Source organism: Mus pahari, chromosome 23 (assembly GCF_900095145.1).
Source record: "Mus pahari chromosome 23, PAHARI_EIJ_v1.1, whole genome shotgun sequence".
NCBI classification, from domain to species: Eukaryota; Metazoa; Chordata; class Mammalia; order Rodentia; family Muridae; genus Mus; species Mus pahari.
In genome coordinates this window covers 2,281,349-2,297,640 of record NC_034612.1, presented here as the reverse complement: position 1 = coordinate 2,297,640, position 16,292 = coordinate 2,281,349, and the positions used below count along the sequence as shown (strand labels likewise).

Here is a 16,292-nt window from a genome sequence, read left to right as displayed (position 1 = left end):
CAGAGTCCTACTATGTTGGATTTGTGGAGCTGTCACTTTCCCTGCTCAGTGATGATGAGAGAGCCAGGTAGAGTCTCTTGAGCTCCGAGCACCACAGGCACCAAGCATCGATTGCTCCTGCAAGAGCTGCGTGAGGCTCAAGTGAGCAGTGGAGACTGGTCAGTCCTGCCCGAGCGGGACTTCATGGAGATCAGACTGGCTTCCTTCCTTTATCCCTTAGCAATCTACACACAGTAGCCAAGACTTCAACGGCGCAAGCAGCTTTCATGTTAAGTCCCCCAAGGTTTACTTGTTCTACATAAAAAGAAAGAGCTGTGTGCTTGGGTAATGATAAACAGACTTTTATTTTGAATAATCATAGATTGGATTGGCTTCTTTGGTTTTTTTTTTTCCATAACGTTGCTTAAAAACAGAACATTTCACATGCAAGTTAAGTCTGTAAGCCAAAGGTATGTTCAGCATTTCATTCTTGGCACAGTTTTAAATGAGTTCATGTTATTATGGTTAAGTAAAAGTTAAAATTTGACAACGTAAGGCTGAGGCTTTTTGCCTAGAGCAACGCCCAGGACTCGAAGAGCTGGCTGTATTTTGTCACACAGGAGCACACGGCCTAAACACGGGGCCATACGCTACACCACGACCCACAGCTCTGTAAACAATCCAGCCTCAGCCAGACACAAATGCAAAGAACCCAGTTCCCCAAATGCCACCCTGCACCCACCTAAGACACCTATGCTACTACTGTAAGATGGGCTGATTGTGTGCAAGGTGCCCGTTACAAAATGCACCCTGTCATGAAGGCCACACTAGAGCAGGAACTGAGCACCAAAGTCTGCAACAGGGAGCACGGGAGATACGGGGATCAAGGGAGGTATGGGGAGCACTGGAGGTATAGGGAGCACGGGAGGTATAGGGATCATGGGAGGTATGGGGATCACAGGAGGTATGGGAAGCATGGTAGGTATGGGGAGGACGGGAGGTATGGGGAGGATGGGAGGTATGGGGAGCACGGAATGTACAGGGAGCACAGAGGTACTGGGAGCATGGGAGGTATAGCTTCTGAAGAGCAAAGCTTCCCAATGCTGGGAAGCTTTCAGTTAGGATAGCCCTTCAACTACTGTGAGGGTGCCAAGCCTGAGAGACAGGCCAGCCCAGGACCCCTCTGCCCCTCTGAACTCAGCCCTCTGTCCCCCTGGTGCCTCTGTCTCTGCATTATCAGATAGCATCCTCATTCTTTGTGTAGTGCTCCAGCTTCAGCTCCAGTCTGCTTTCTGGGATGTGGCGGCCATTTCTTAGGATTGGCTTTCTGCCTGGCACCCAGTAGACGGTCCAGTGCTGGGTGCTCCCGCTGCTGCCAGTGGTGCTCCCGCTGCTGCCGGCGATGCTCCCGTTCCTGCCGGCGATACTCCCCCTGCTGCAGGCGCTCCCTCCCCCGGGCCAGAGCCTCCAGGTACCACTGCTGCTCTTTCCACCGCTGCTTTCTCCGTTCCAGCTTCTCCCTCCGGTCCTCCAGGTTGCAGAACTCCCAGTCCAGCTGCTGGAGCTCTGTTCGCAGCTGCCTGTTCCGAGCATTGACACTGTGGCAGAAGTCCTCGTGAGCCTGTTTGGCCGCGGTGTCCCAGGCCTTGGTCTTCTTCTTTAGCTCCCTGGTGATGTCCTCTCCAGACTCCAGCAGGTTCAGATCCTCCACTTGCTTCGCCAAGGCGGCCCTGTCCTTCAGGAACTGAAAGTGTGCCTCGCGGTCCATGAAGGGGATGCCAGCTACTAAGCTGGCCTTCTCCAACTCTAAGGTTTCTATCTCACAGTCCTGGCTCTCCTTTATGTGCGCAATGGGCGCCAGAGCCTTCAGCTTCTTCTTCAAGCCGGCCTCGAGCTTCTTGTTCTCCATCAGCTGCCTCTGGAGGTTTCCGGTGCGGGAGGTGAAGGTAGAGACCACCTCTCGCCTCCTGTCCTTGACCTCCTGATACTGCTGCATGTACTCTTTCCACAGGGAGTCGTACTTCTCCTGGGTTTCCTGGTTTTTCTTCGTCAGGAATTCCCAGAAGGGCTTGTTCTCTGCTTCCTCGTAAGACTTTTCATCCTGAAGCTCCCTCGTCTCCCTCAGCAGCACTGCCCTCCGAAACTTAGCAGCTTCCTTCTCCTGCTCCAACTGATTCATGACCACCAGGGTCTTCCTCCTCACCCTCTTCTCCAGCTGTGTCATTGACTCTGGTTTCAGGTAGCTGTTGAGAATGGTCACGTAAGGAGCCTCTGAAAGGCAGCCCGGGACATATGAGGGATTGTAGACCTCACTGTGGCTGCTTTCCTGATTTCTGAGGTTGATGCTAACCTCCGAGGAACAGGAGCTTACATCTGTGAGCTTTCTGTGGAGGGAAGGGAACCATACGTGGTAAGAATCCTCTCCCATTGCCTTCTGTTCCTTGTAGTCTAGCTCTGGCCATCTCACCCTGATGTCACACAAAGCCCTTTTCCTGCTCAGGATAGTCCGGTAGCTGGGTGTCAGGAAAGCAGTCTCTTCAAGTTGAGCAGGGATTGTGGAGGGTATTGAGGTCTTGGCTCCTTCTCTCTGGGGAAAGATGGTAGCACGTCTGCCCCCAGTGTTCCAGTTTGGGTAATTTTGACCTTGGGACTCCATAGTCCCTTCACCTCCTGAGGGCGTTGCTCTTCACAGATCCCACTGCCCGATGCTCCTCACCTTCTGCAGGCTACAGTAGTCCCAGCCAGCCATTGTCTGGGTCCCTAAAGCCACCACTTTCCTTACATTGCCCCAGCTCTAGCACAGCCGACCACCTTTGTCCAAGTCCTGGAACCAAGTGGGTTCTCTGCACAATGATGGCTCAGAATGTGGAATGTTCTGGGAGTCTCGTTCTTTGGCCTGCTAAGACCCAGGAAGAGAATTTCAGGGATCAAGGGATTCACCTGCTAGCGGGAGGGCTGTGGGAGAGGGCGGGGTCAGATAGGGGGTGGAGCCTTGGGTGGGGCTCGAGGGAGAGTCCTGTAATGAGGGGGCTCTATGGAGCAGGGCCTGTAGGAAGGAAAGCCAGACCTGCCAAGAGAGGTGGGCAGGAAAGAGGAAACCTGCCAGGTGGTAGGCAGGGACTGCGGAGGTTGGGAGGGCGGAGCCTGTAGAGGGGGTTGAGGTTGGGGCCTGGATAGACCCTGGGCATGGAGCTTGTGTTCAGCAAGGTAGGAGAAATTCCAGAGGATTGGAACCTGTGGCGGACAGCATCCGGGCTTTCTCAGCCCTGCGCTGAAGACCTTTTGCACCCATGACCTACACTGTGTGAGCTGGCGGAGGAGGGAGGGTACCGAGGGCCTGAAGGCTCCAGCCTCTCAGCTTTACTTCTCAGTGTGGAGTTTGGGCGCAGTCTGGGTTTCCTTTAGCATGAGCATCCTCCTGATGAGAAGGGTGGGGCTTGCATGGCCAGCTACCTCAGTTTCCCAGGAAGGGAGAGCCGCCTCAAAATTGTATCCTGCACGGCCATGTCAGTGCCACAGTTTGAGTGTTGAGAAGTGTGCCCCAAGTGTGGAGCGAATGGCCTAGGAAAGGACTTGGAGGAAAACCTCCCATACACAGCAGCTGCGCAGAGCGGAGGACCCCTCCCCCCAGGCATGGCCACCACACTGGCTGGCTCGCCCTGCCAGGAAGGACAGTTGAGGAAGCCTCTCCCCGGGGAGAGGGTGCTTGGCTTGTGGCNCAGNAGGTNTCAATGCTTCCTGGCCAGGAGACCCATGGGAGCAGCAGGAAGCAGGGAGAGGTGTCCCTCTGTCTAGAGACGCGCGAGGAGGCTTCTGGGATAGGCCATGCATAGTTGATGTCCTGTGTGCCACCAATGACCTCATCTCTCAACCAGCTCCAGAGCCTGTGTGTCAGTTCAGTCCAGCTGTGGGGCTGCTGTGGGGGCAGACAGCAACTCGATGCCCGGGAAATGTGAAAGGGGGTGAAGAAAGAGGAAAGATACAGAGGAGAAGCCGCAGGAAAGGGAAGGACTCGACAGACACCCTTAGTCCCAGCACAGGGAGGTGCTAGCATAGGCCTGCAGATAGATCTCTGTGAGTGTGGGGATAGCCTGACTTCTAGAGCTGCTTCCGGGGAGAGAGAGAGAGAGAGAGAGAGAGAGAGAGAGAGAGAGAGAGAGGAACCTGGGATTCTGTCTATCAACGATGGATGCAAGCACCGGCTTCTGTGACCTCTGACCTCCCCCTCAGCATCATCGACCATCTGCCAGGTCCTCCGTCTCAGTTTAGAACGGGAATGGTGATCTCTCCAGGTCTGTTCTTTTAGCTCAAGGCTGCTTGAGCTATGTGGGTAGAGGGTAGAGGGTGTCTGTGGGGTTCCATATAAATTTTAGGACTTTAGTTTCTATTTCCGTGAAGATCGTCATGGGGATTTTGATTGGGATGGCAGGAAGTCTGTACATTTTAGTAGTGCGGTCATTTTCAGAAAATTAATTCAAATATTAAGCATGGGATTTCTTTTCGTTTTTCTAGTGACTTTCTAGTCTCTCTCTCTCTCTCTCTCTCTCTCTCTCTCTCTCTCACTTTTTTCAGAGATACAAAGTTCGTTATCGAAGCTTTTCAACACCTTGGTTGGGTTTATTCCTAGACATTTCAAAGTGGTTGTGAATGGAGGTGTTTCCATGATCTTTTCCTCATTTTTTTTTTTATTAGCAGCATACAGAAGGCGGCTGACTTCGTAAGTTGGTTCTGTATCCTGCCACTTTGCCTCAAGCACTCATTCCTTTCAGTTTCTAGAGGTTTTTTTTTCTGCCGGAATTTTTGTGATTTCTTGTGTATACTATGTATCATTTGGGAATAGAGATAATCTGTTGTATCCCTTTAATTTCCTTCTGTTGTTTTATTGCTCTGAAAAGGGTTTCCAGTGCTGAAGGTGTGGGGACAGCGGGCATCCCTAGCTCATTACTGGTTTTAGCGGAATCTCTTAAAAATTATTTTTCTCCATTTAGGATGGAGTTAGTGGTGGGTTCTTTTTATTAATCTTTTTATTCACTTGCATTTCAAATGATATCTCCCTTTCCTGTTTCCCCTTCCACAACACCCCCATCCCATCCCCCCATCCCCCTCTTCATTGACCCTATGAGGGTTCTCCTCCACCCACTCACTCACTCCTACCTCACCACTCTAGCATTCCCTCTACGCTGGGGCCTCAAGCCTCCACAGGACCAAGGGCCTCCCCTCCTTTTGACATCAGATAAGGCCATCCTCTACTACATGTGTATCTGGAGCCATGGATCCCTCCGTGTATATTCTTTGGTTTGGTTTAGGCCCTGGGAGCTCTGGGTGGTCCAGTTAGTTGATATTGTTCTTCATATGGGGTTGTAATCCCCTTCAGTTCCTTCAGTCCTTCGGCTAGCTCTTCCACTGGGGTCCCAGTGGGGTTGCTGTATACAACATTTATCTCTTCTTTCTAGGACATCCACCATGAAGGTGTGTTGGATTTTGTCAAATGTCTTTTCTGATTCTATCTATCTATCTAATGGGCATTTGATATTTCGCCCATTGTTTTCTATCCTGGGATGTGATGTAAGAGAAGCTCCCATTTCCTGCTGAGCAGAATGTATGTTCTTTGGCGTTTTGGTGGACTACTCTGTAGATAACAGGTTCATATAATGTATGATGTCACTGCATGCTGATGTTTCTGTCTATTTTTTGTTGTTGTTGTTGTTCAGATAACATACCTATTGAAGAGAAGGAGGTAATTACTGAGTTGGTGTTAATCTGTGCCTTTAAGTCCAATAGTATACCTTTTATGAAATTAAATGTTTATATGTTTAGGATTGTAATGTCTTTCTGGTTAATTCCCATAATAAGATGAAGTCTTGTGTACTCTACCTCTTCTGGTTTGTTTTAGACTGAATTCTATTTTGAAAGATGGTGACATTTGCTTATTTCCCAGGTACCATTCATTTGGATTACTTTTTTCTTTTTCACCCTTACACTTTAAGGTGGTTCCTACCTTTGAAGGCAAGTTGGGTTTCTTGTACACAAGAAGATGTGTTTGTTTCTTAATGCATTTGACCAGCTTGTGTTTTTTTATTAGAAAGTTGAAGCCATTAGTATTTAAATATTGAAATGTATATGGTGCTGGATGTGGAGGTATCTTTAATTCTATTACTCTGGAGGCAAAGACCAGCCAAGGCTACATAGTTGGAGACAGACAAACAGACAGACAGACACAGAGAGAGAGAGAGAGAGACAGACAGACAGACAGACAGACAGACAGACAGGCAGAGGACAAACAGACAGAGACACACAGAGAGACAGAGTGAGAAAGAGAGAGGGAGGGAGGGACAGAGGGATGGAGGGGAAGATAGGATGAAAGAAAGGTAAGAGTTGATGTGCTTATCTTGCCTCTGCTTGTGTGTGTATATGTGTGTGTGTGTGTGTGAACGTGTGTGAGTGCATGTGAATGTGTGAGTATGTGTGAATGTGTGTGTTCTTAGTCCTATTTTATATTTCAATCGTTATACTTTTATTTCCTCTCTATACTGTCTTGGCTATGCTTATTTCTCTGTTAGGTCCAAAGTATCATTTCTACCATTCACTGTAGAGTTGCTTTAGTGGACATGAATTACTTTAGCCTGTTCTTATTTGTATTGGAAAGCGTCTTCTTTTCTTTTCTCCTTCAACTATGTCAAATGGCTTTCCTGGGTATGGTAGCCTAGGTTGGCATCTGTGATCTTTCAGAACTTGATGTACCAGGCCATTCTGGCTTTTAAGGTTCCCACTGGGGAATCAACTGTTATTCTGGGTTTCCCTTTATATGTGACTTGTGATTTCTCTCTTGCAGTTTCCAATACCCTCTCTGTGTTTCATATTTTTAGTGCTTTACTGAGGAGAGTTTCTTCTCTGGTTCCATCTCTTTGATGGTCTGTGTGTTTCTTGTGTCTGGGTGGAAGTATCTTTCCTTAGTTTGGAGAAGTCTTTTTTCTATGATCTAGTTAAAGACACCGTCTGTGCCATCGCTCTGGAATTCTTCTCCTACTTCTATGCCTGTAATTCCAAGATTTTGTGTTTTCCCAGTGTCTTGAATTTCCTTCAAATTTCTTTTGAGTGTTTTTAATTTTGTTAATATCTTGTGCCTGTCTAATATCTCTACTTTATCTTCCAGGCCTGATAGTCTTTCCACCTGCTCCATCCTATTTACAAGGCTCTCCACTGTGCTTCTAATTAGGTTATTGGGTTTTTCAAATGCATTCTTACTTAAGTATTTCTGTCTCATTATTCGATTTGAGTTTTAAATCCTAAATTGTCTTCATCATCCATTCATTGTGCTTTCCCGGGGGAGGAGGGGGGATCACATTATTCATTGCTAATCTCTAAATTCATTGAGCTGTTTGTTTTGTCTAAATCCTTTGTGTTCTTTGATGAATTTCAGAATGGTTCTTGTAAATCCTATGTCCTGGAGTTCATCTAGGTAATTGTTATTGGGGAACTAGTCTATGGCGGGCTTGGTGTGTGTGTGTGGGGGGGTGTGATTGTGACATACGGTCCTGAACCTTCATAGTGTTTGGGTTTTGTCATAAGACCCGGACATACAGATGGACATACAGACTTTCATGATTGGTTATATGTCTCACCCGAGATTTTAGGCAGCTTCTGTGGTGGCAAGCTTGGCCTGGGGTTGGCTTGTGGGTTTTTTATTCTGGTTTCTGTTGTCGCCCAAATTTGGTTGATTTCAAGCAATCAGGCATGAGGAGCTGGTAAGAAACCCCTTCAGTGGCTCAGGGGCAATTTTGGTCAGAGGAAAGGGGGTCATTCCAATTAAGGAGTAACGAAGAAAGCATACAGTGGGACCAACTATGGCCATGGGTGTGGGGGAAAGGAAGTGGGAGAAAACCCATGTCCCACCAGAGTTCCGGTGCTCTGGGCAGGCGGATGCGGGAGGACTGCCGCACGCTTTCCACATGGCCCCGGGTGGGTGTCTGGCTGTGTGAAGCCACTGATCCCAGCTTGGTGGGTGGTGGACAAGGGACAGTCCTAGGCACCAGGTTCCCAGCTTCTAGCATCCCACGCTGGATATGGCAGAGGAACTGAGAACAGAATAGGGCCCCCAGGGTGGCACTGAGCCCCGGGGACAAAGGGAGGGGAGCAGTGTGAGAGGGCTCTGGATGGTTCCCACGCAGGCGAGAGTCCTTGGACCAGTCCATGGCTGGAGCGCAGGATGGCCTTCTGGTGGGAGGTTAGACGCGGCTCATCAGGAAAAAGCCTATCCCATCGTTCAAGCACGGCAGGCCTTGATAAGCAGAGAGTCTATGGTTTTAGCGCTTTGTTGTAGAAAGGCAGGGAAAAAGAGAGAAGGTAGAAAGAGAGAGAATCTGGCCATGGCCACATGGAGAGAGGGAGGAAGAGAAAGAGAGAAGGAGGGCTAGAGAGTAAGAAAGGTGAGGGCTTAAAGAGAGTGGGGAGGGGCCAAGCAGCCCCTCTTATAGTTGGCTGGGCTATCTCGTTGTTACCAGGTAACTCTGGGGAGGAGCATACCTGGCTATAGTCAGGAAACTGTGGGGGTAGAGTCTAGCCAGAATGCCAGAAGCTTGGGACATTGTCTGCGTGACCTATAGTCACAGAATTATGGGGCTCTATGGTGTCAGGCACTGGTCTCTGGGAACATGGCTTGCTTTTCCAACCCTTGTAGAATTCTCTACTGGGTCTCCGGAACAAGCCTCATTCAACCAAAATAGGCTGCCTATCACAGTCCCACTACCGATGGTGGGATCTACTTAGGCATTTGCACCTGAGTTCTGCCAGGGCATTAAGGATGGTACAGGTGGGGTCTTGGACACACACCAGGCTAAGCTGGCCCATGAGCTCTGAGAACTAAGCTAGGCTTAAGACTTGGGCATGGTGTGGACGGGCAAGGTTCCAGGAACTCACCAGGCTGCACGGGAGCACAAATGTACGCCCCATCCCCATCTAGGTTAGAGGCCGGGTTGAATGCAAGCTTCCTAGGGACTTTGACACTCACCAGACTGGACCCCAGTGCACAGAATGTGCAACCTAGGCTACATTTGAAATTGCATGTGGCATGGATGGGCTAGCATCCAGACCAAACTGGAGCACAGGAAGTATGACCCCTGCCAGGTCTGGAGGTTGGATATGGTGCCAGGAAAATGGGGTGGGGGGCACTAGGGTCAGGTGAACTCGGGAGGCTAGGCTTATGTACCAGGCCAGAGCCTGTAGGTTGGGAAGGGCACAGGAGGGGATCATAAAGCTGACCTGGTGTGAAAGATGTGAGCCTGGCTAGGTCTGGTGATTTCAGAGCATACAGGTGCGATAGGATCAGGCAGACTCAGCAGGCTGGACTTGGACCATCCCTGTGTGTCAATAACCATCCATCTCGGTCTTCAGTGTCAGTGACAGGCCTTGTCCTGCAGATGCCCTCACCTCACTGTCCCTCACACAAGGGAGAACTCTGTTGATTCTGAGAAATGAGAAGCAGTTCACCTTTCCCCCGTGAACAGGCAGGCTGTGGGCAGCAGGGCCTGGAGAACCACAGGCACATCAGGTGACCTCACCATCTTGGCTCAGCATCTTCTGCGTCAAAGAAGAAAGACCATGGCACAGCCCCAGCACACTGCCCTGTGCCCAGAGCTCCACTGCACCATCACACAGTGTTGTTAATGGGATGGTGAAGCCGGCCCATTACCGTGCAGGGTTTGGCTTCACAGACCCAGCTGGGGAGAGCCACTTCCTAAAGGTCTCTTCTAGGATCCATCCCGATGTCTACAGATCTGCCTGTCGTGTTTATGGGAGGGATCAGTGTGTCCTGTTCCCGTTTGCTGTCTGGGCCTTTCCAGCCTTGCTTCCTAGCCTGCAGCCTGACACGGTGCATGTCTGAAGGAATTGTGTGTCCCTGAAAAGGTTACATGGTGTTTATGCAGACAGACATGAGCCTCCAATGACACCCTCCTCTTCTCTCCTCCCATCAAGCCTGAACCTGAGCAACAGCGACATCCTGACCATCTATGATGGCGACGAGGTTGTGCCCCACGTCCTGGGCCAGTACTTTGGCCACAGCAGCCCTCAGAAGCTATACTCCTCCACACCGGACCTCACCATCCAGTTCCACTCTGACCCTGCCGGCCTCATCTTTGGCAAGGGCCAGGGATTTATCATGAACTATATAGGTAGGTATCCAAACCCATCTGTCTCGTTTGTGTTGGGGGAAATGTATGGTGGTTTCCTGTGGGTACGTCTGTGTAGATGCTGAATCTGTTAGTGCGCTGGCATAGTTGTCCTATGTGGTTTTAGGAACACCATTGTGGAAGGCTGTGTGACCTTGTGAGTGTCTGTGAGCCACTCTGAGCACCCTACTTTTGTGTGTAAAGTGGAAATACTGAGTGTCTTAGTTAGGTTTTTACTGCTGTGAACAGACACCATGGCCAAGACAACTCTCACAAGGACAACATTTAATTGGGGCTGGCTTACATTTTCAGAGACTCAGTCCATGATCATCAAGATGGGAGCATGGCAGTGTCTAGGCAGGTATGGTGCAGGAGTTGCTGAGAGTTCTCCATCTTCATCTGAAGGCTACAACAGGAGATTGTGTGTCACACTAAGTGTAGCTTGAGTGTAGGAGATCTCAAAACCCACCTCCACAGGTGACACACTTCCTCCAGCAAGGCCACACCTCCTCCAGCAAGGCCACACCTCCTCCAACAAGGCCACACCTCCTCCAGCAAGGCCACACCTCCTCCAACAAGGCCACACCTCCTCCAACAAGGCCACACCTCCTCCAACAAGGCCACACCTCCTAAGAGTGCCACTCCCTATGGCCAAGCATTCAAACACATGAGTCCATGGAGACCAAACTTACTCAAACCACCACAGTGCTGCATGTTTGATACTTCTGGGCATTTCTTTTGCCCAGAGATTGGTTAGACCCTGGTGCTTGGCCGTGAACCTGAAGTCATTAGTTCAGATTCCTAGTGCCTGCCAAGGCCTTCACAGACCCATCATCAAATACACAGAGGCACATACATCTCATCGGAGCCATGCCCGTGTTGATTAACTGTCATGCCTCCGTGCCACGTGAGACAGACAGCGTCATGATTCTTGACCGACCTCATTCTGCAGTTGAAGACAGTGAAGGCAGAATGTGTGTCTCAGACATGACTGGAGCTGCACCCTTCTTTAAAAGAGAGGAAGGACCAGCCTGGGCTCTGGCTTGCATGAATCCCTAAGAGCCAGATGTCATGGGGGGGGGATGCTTTTAATCCTAGCACTCAGGAAACAGATGTGTGTGGACCTCTGTGAGTTCAAGACCATCCTGGACTATATAGCAAGTTCCAGGACAAACGAGGATGCATGGTGAGATCCTATCTTAAAAGAAAAAGGTATGGGGGTGGGGGGAGAAGAGAGACTCATGAAGCCCTAGGTTCTATCCCAGCACTTCATAAACGACCCCAGCACTGGGGAAGATGAAGAATGGAGATTTAAGGACACCTTCAGATATACAGTGAGTCCAAGCTAAGTAAGTAGGCCTCTTCCGGAAAGTAGAAGAGAATGAAGAGAAGAGGAGGGGGGAGGGGGGAGGAAGGGGGGAGGGGGATAAGCAGAGGCAGAGACACAGACAGAGAGAGTTGCCTGGCGATCGGACCAGTGTCTCCTCTCTTGCAGCAGGGTTAACAAGAGCTTGTGGAGACAGAGAGTGTGAGTGTCTCTGCGCTGTCAGCTGGGGAAAAAACAGAATTTCCATTTTTCTGAGAGCAGCCTCTGGAAACTGAAAGGCGAGTGTAGGTGACTCAGCCATAGCCATCCAGGTAGAGAATGGTACCAACAAAATAAACTGAGTGTCACTCCTGCCACAGAGGAGGGGACAGGGTTCTGCACGGGGGTGTGGCATGGCAGCGCACACTGAGGGTTAGACGGTCAAAGCTTTCTCTCTGAAGGCGTTTGGCCAGAGGAAGCCCACGGCATCCACCCCATCTCTCCCTCTCCTTCCACCTCCCAGCACAGGCAACTGAGTCTCAAACCTAAAAAGAGATCCCTCCCCCTGCTCCCCTTCGGGCTTCTTTAGAAGCAATTTGCCTGTCCCCTTCTGGCAGACAGCCTGCAGAGGTCCTTTCTCCAGATAAAACTGCAGTGACATCTTGGGGAAGAGCTTCTGCTGGCTGCTCGGGGCAGCGTTCTTTGAGCAGTCAAGGATACCACTGTCCGTAGAAGGACATAAAACTACCTCGGGTCTGCTCGCTGGCACAAGGACCATCGGGTGTAAGGTTTGGACTGTCACCTCAGTGACAGGGTTTTGCAGGAGAGGATCCCACTGATGCAAGCTCAATGATGCCTTTGGCTCTCCCGGGCTGTGGCCAAGCAATACACAGCGCTCCTTGCTGTGACCAAATCCTCTGCAAGCCCGGGAGGCAGCAGGAGTGCACACGACTCTGGAGTCTGAAACCTGCTTGTCCCAAACCTAAGGAAGGTGCTCTTTGTTTTAAAGAGGTGTCACGGAACGACTCCTGCTCAGACTTGCCTGAAATTCAGAACGGCTGGAAAACCACTTCCCACACAGAGCTGGTCAGGGGAGCCCGGATCACGTACCAGTGCGACCCTGGCTATGACATCGTGGGGAGCGACACCCTCACCTGCCAGTGGGACCTCAGTTGGAGCAGCGACCCCCCGTTTTGTGAAAAAAGTAAGTCAGGTTTTATTTTCTCCCTAAGACATTGGGTGGAAAGCCCCTCCTAAGGGCACATGCCTGGTTTCCTCTCTTGAATAGCTTTATCAGAACCCCAGGCTCTGGTGCCTACAACCTAGTGGAAATGCAAATAAATAAAATACATTGGGTGGAGGGTGACAGGGAGCAGTGGGGACTGCAGCAAATGATAGTGTGTCCAGCCTGCATGGAAGTCATGTTGACTCTTTAAAGCCAAATCTATCCTAGTTAACAGCTCTGCCTCCCTCCATGGGCAGCTAGACCCCTTCCTGTTGACTCCTGGGTGTGTGCCCCCCCCCAGGAGTACAGAGCCAGCCATGAGTAGTAGCTGTGTTCCCTGTCCTGAAAGGGGGATCAAAAAGGAAGTGCTGCTGGCTTCTCGCTGATGTCCTACAACAAGGGAAGGAGCTGAGCCTGCAAGCAGCCTCAGGGGACATCAGGGTGACAGTTTGATATTCCTGTTTCACAAGATCAGAATCAGAGCAGCTCGATAATAGCACATATTGGCAGAGGATGAAGGGGGATGGTTAGTGACATTTCTTATGTAGGTATTTTTCTCTGTCTCTCTCCACGTATAGATGTACACTTACATCTCTCTGTGTGTATATACTCATATGTGTGTGTATGCATGGGTGTGTGTGGAATCCTAGACATGGATATTTATGCAGACAAGATAGAGTTATAAGCCATATGTTCAATATATGATGTGTATGATATCGTGCATACATACATATGATAACTAATGTACAATTATATGTGGGATATAGTCTGTCTCTCCATATCTATATAAAAGTATATCTAGGTGGATATACTGGGTGGACAGATGGATGGACGGGTACACAAACAGATAGGTAGATAGATGACTACATGAATGGACAGATGGGTAGGACGGACGGATGGGTGGCTAGACAGACAGACTGCTTCAGGTAGAAATAGCTGCAGATAGATACTGCACATGGAGGGATACACATGAGGGGATGCACCTACATCAACTGTCCATGGCAGCCCTGATTAGGATGGTGGATGCCGTTCACATCACTCCGGTGCTTGCTTCCTTCCTTTTTAATTAGTTTACTGTTTCCCTTTTATCTGTATTGATTTTTTAATTAAACTGTAATTGATGCTTGTTTTCCAGTGTCAGGCATCACAGAGAGAACAGGGCAGCCCTCACTTGCTTCCTCCCACTCTGGCTGTTGCTCAGGATTTCATGGAATGGAAGCTCAAACTGAGCTCTTCCCCCTTTTCACCGTGCTCCCCTCCCTGTGCTCCCCCTCCTCACTGCTTCCCCCTCCTCTGTGCTCCCCACCCACACTCAACCTCCTCGTAGTGCTCCCTACTCATGTTCACCCTCCTCACAGTGCTCCCCACCCATGATTTCCCTCCTCACAATGCTCCCCACTCATGCTCACCCTCCTCAGTGATGACTTATTCCTTAGAAATAGATTCAAGACCTAGTGAAAAGTCTTGGGACACATTCAGGAATAGCATTCTGGTCTCTTCCCACCTGCTCTGTTCTCCAACCACCTCTGAGAATCTGTGTGCCGTGTCCTCAGAGGACCAAGGGCTGACCCAGGAAGCTTTACAGAAGATGCTTCTGTAAATCTTGGTGGCCTATGCGTCACCGTGGGTCCATGTGCTCTTCTCTCGGCAGTTATGTACTGTACTGACCCCGGGGAAGTGGAACACTCCACCCGGCTCATCTCAGACCCTGTGCTGCTAGTGGGCACCACCATCCAGTACACCTGTAGCCCTGGCTTTGTGCTTGAAGGGAGCTCGCTTCTCACCTGCTACAGCCGTGAGACGGGAACTCCCATCTGGACATCTCGCCTGCCCCACTGTGTCTGTGAGTCCATGTTCAATCTGGGGTCATTGTTTTGGGCTTGCTTCCTGCTGCAGAGGAGAAAGGCCTGGGGTGGGGAGGCATCACAGTGAATGCATGCAACACCAAACTGGTACTGATGGGGGGGGGCGCTTATGCAAAGGGCATCAGGTAAACATGGCAGCCCTCTACCAAGCCTCCCTCACTTCACTCTTGAGGACCTTGCTGTGACGTTCTTGTCGAGAAGAGGGTGCTGGGGCTGGGAGGATGGCTCCGTGGATGAGTCACTGGCCATGTAAACCTGAGGGCCAGAGTTTGAACCCCCAGTACCCATAGAAGCATGCTCAGGAGACAGAGACGGGGGATCCCAGGCTGAGCGTCCAGCTGGATTACTGGAACACAATTCTGTTCAGAGAGAGCTACCACCTCAGTAAAGTGGAAGGTAGTAGAGAAAGATGCCCAGTGCCAACATCAACCTCTGGCTTCCGTGCACACGCACACATACACCATCATTTGTGAGTGCAGTCACACACATGTATGCCCACACGATGCAATCCACACATACACATACCTTTAGAACAAGCATATACATGCAAAAAAAGGAGGAGGGAGGGAGGAGAGAGAGAGAGAGAGAGAGAGAGAGAGAGAGAGAGAGAGAGAGAGAGAGAGAAAGGAAAGATTCCAAAGCCAGGTATGGGGCATGTCTGCCACCCCTTTGGGGAGACTGAGGCAGGAGGACCAAGAGTTCATGGCTAGGCTGGGCTTTACAGGGAGACCTTATCTGAGAGACAGAGGAGGAGAGTGTCAAGGTTCAGGAAGGCCTTGGCCACCAGCTAGCTAGTTAACACTACTTACCAGCTGGTTAATGGTTGAGTTCAGTTGCAAGGCCGGGCTTCTGATGAACCCTGGGAATTCTGCCCACAGCAGTTACTGACCAAGGCAATGTGAGGCAAGGAAAAGAGCTTCACGCATCATGAGGTTTATCAAACAGTTGTGTTCCCAGAACCCATTCTGGGCACCTCACCACTGCCCTTGACTCCAGCTCCAAGGGATCTGCCTCATGACACACTCGAGAGAGGCAATCAAAACACACCTGAGCCTCAGGACTCTGGGAGACCCAGGAACTAACACTTAGATAATAAGGGGAGAACAGAGCCCTAGCCGTGGACAGATGATGGCCTTGACTGCCCCTCCAGGGGGAATATATTCTGCGACCTGTTAGCCAGGTCTGGCCCCCTGACAATTCCAGCAGCAAGCAGTCCCACCAGCAGACTGGAAAGCAAGGAGGCCAAGTCCCAAGGAGGCTGGTCGTCTGTATTGCTATGTGCTTCACCTAGGGCAGGACACTGCTGCCTCAACTCCTCTGCTCCCGTAAGGAAAGAGAAAAGAACTGACATGCGTCACTTCTGATAGAGGAGAGTGTAGTCAGGGTGAAGACTTCCTCTCTCCTTGGCTTGTGACCAAGGTCCCGCTGTGTAGACCTGTGCATACAGGATGCAAATTACAGAAAGCTGAGGTTCACGGGGAGGAGTAACCTGTGCTACTATAACTAGACACTTGAGGCAGGTCGATTTAGAAAGAAAAAGGGTTCATGGAGCACCCTGCCGCTCCAGTCTGTAGTCTTTTTATTACAGGGCATTTGCTCTGGTGTGCATCTTGGCCAGAGTTTGTGATGAAGCAGAAAGCTGGGACCAGGGTCCCTTTAAAGAAACAGTTAGATGGCTCACTAGGTCACCCTTGGGAACAACCCTCAACACATAGAGCTCTGGGGAACACTCAACATTGCAGGTAGGGGCA

General features: G+C 50.3%; 2 protein-coding genes across 4 annotated transcripts in view; one reads left to right on the top strand and one right to left on the bottom strand.

Annotated features, from left to right (window-relative positions):
* The window catches only part of Sez6l (seizure related 6 homolog like), a 161,052-nt gene that overhangs the window by 130,058 nt on the left and 14,702 nt on the right, over positions 1 to 16,292 (top strand). For all 3 annotated transcript variants that reach the window (XM_021186619.1, XM_021186618.1, XM_029533647.1), the window contains exons 10-12: positions 9,952 to 10,148; positions 12,461 to 12,655; positions 14,328 to 14,519. In XM_021186619.1, coding sequence (XP_021042278.1) covers positions 9,952 to 10,148; positions 12,461 to 12,655; positions 14,328 to 14,519 — 584 coding nt within the window. The remainder of the gene's footprint in view (positions 1 to 9,951; positions 10,149 to 12,460; positions 12,656 to 14,327; positions 14,520 to 16,292) is intronic.
* On the bottom strand, positions 1,229 to 2,635 carry LOC110312761 (coiled-coil domain-containing protein 121-like). The gene has a single exon (XM_021186621.1). The coding sequence runs from the start codon at positions 2,633 to 2,635 to the stop codon at positions 1,229 to 1,231; it is 1,407 nt and encodes a 468-aa protein (XP_021042280.1).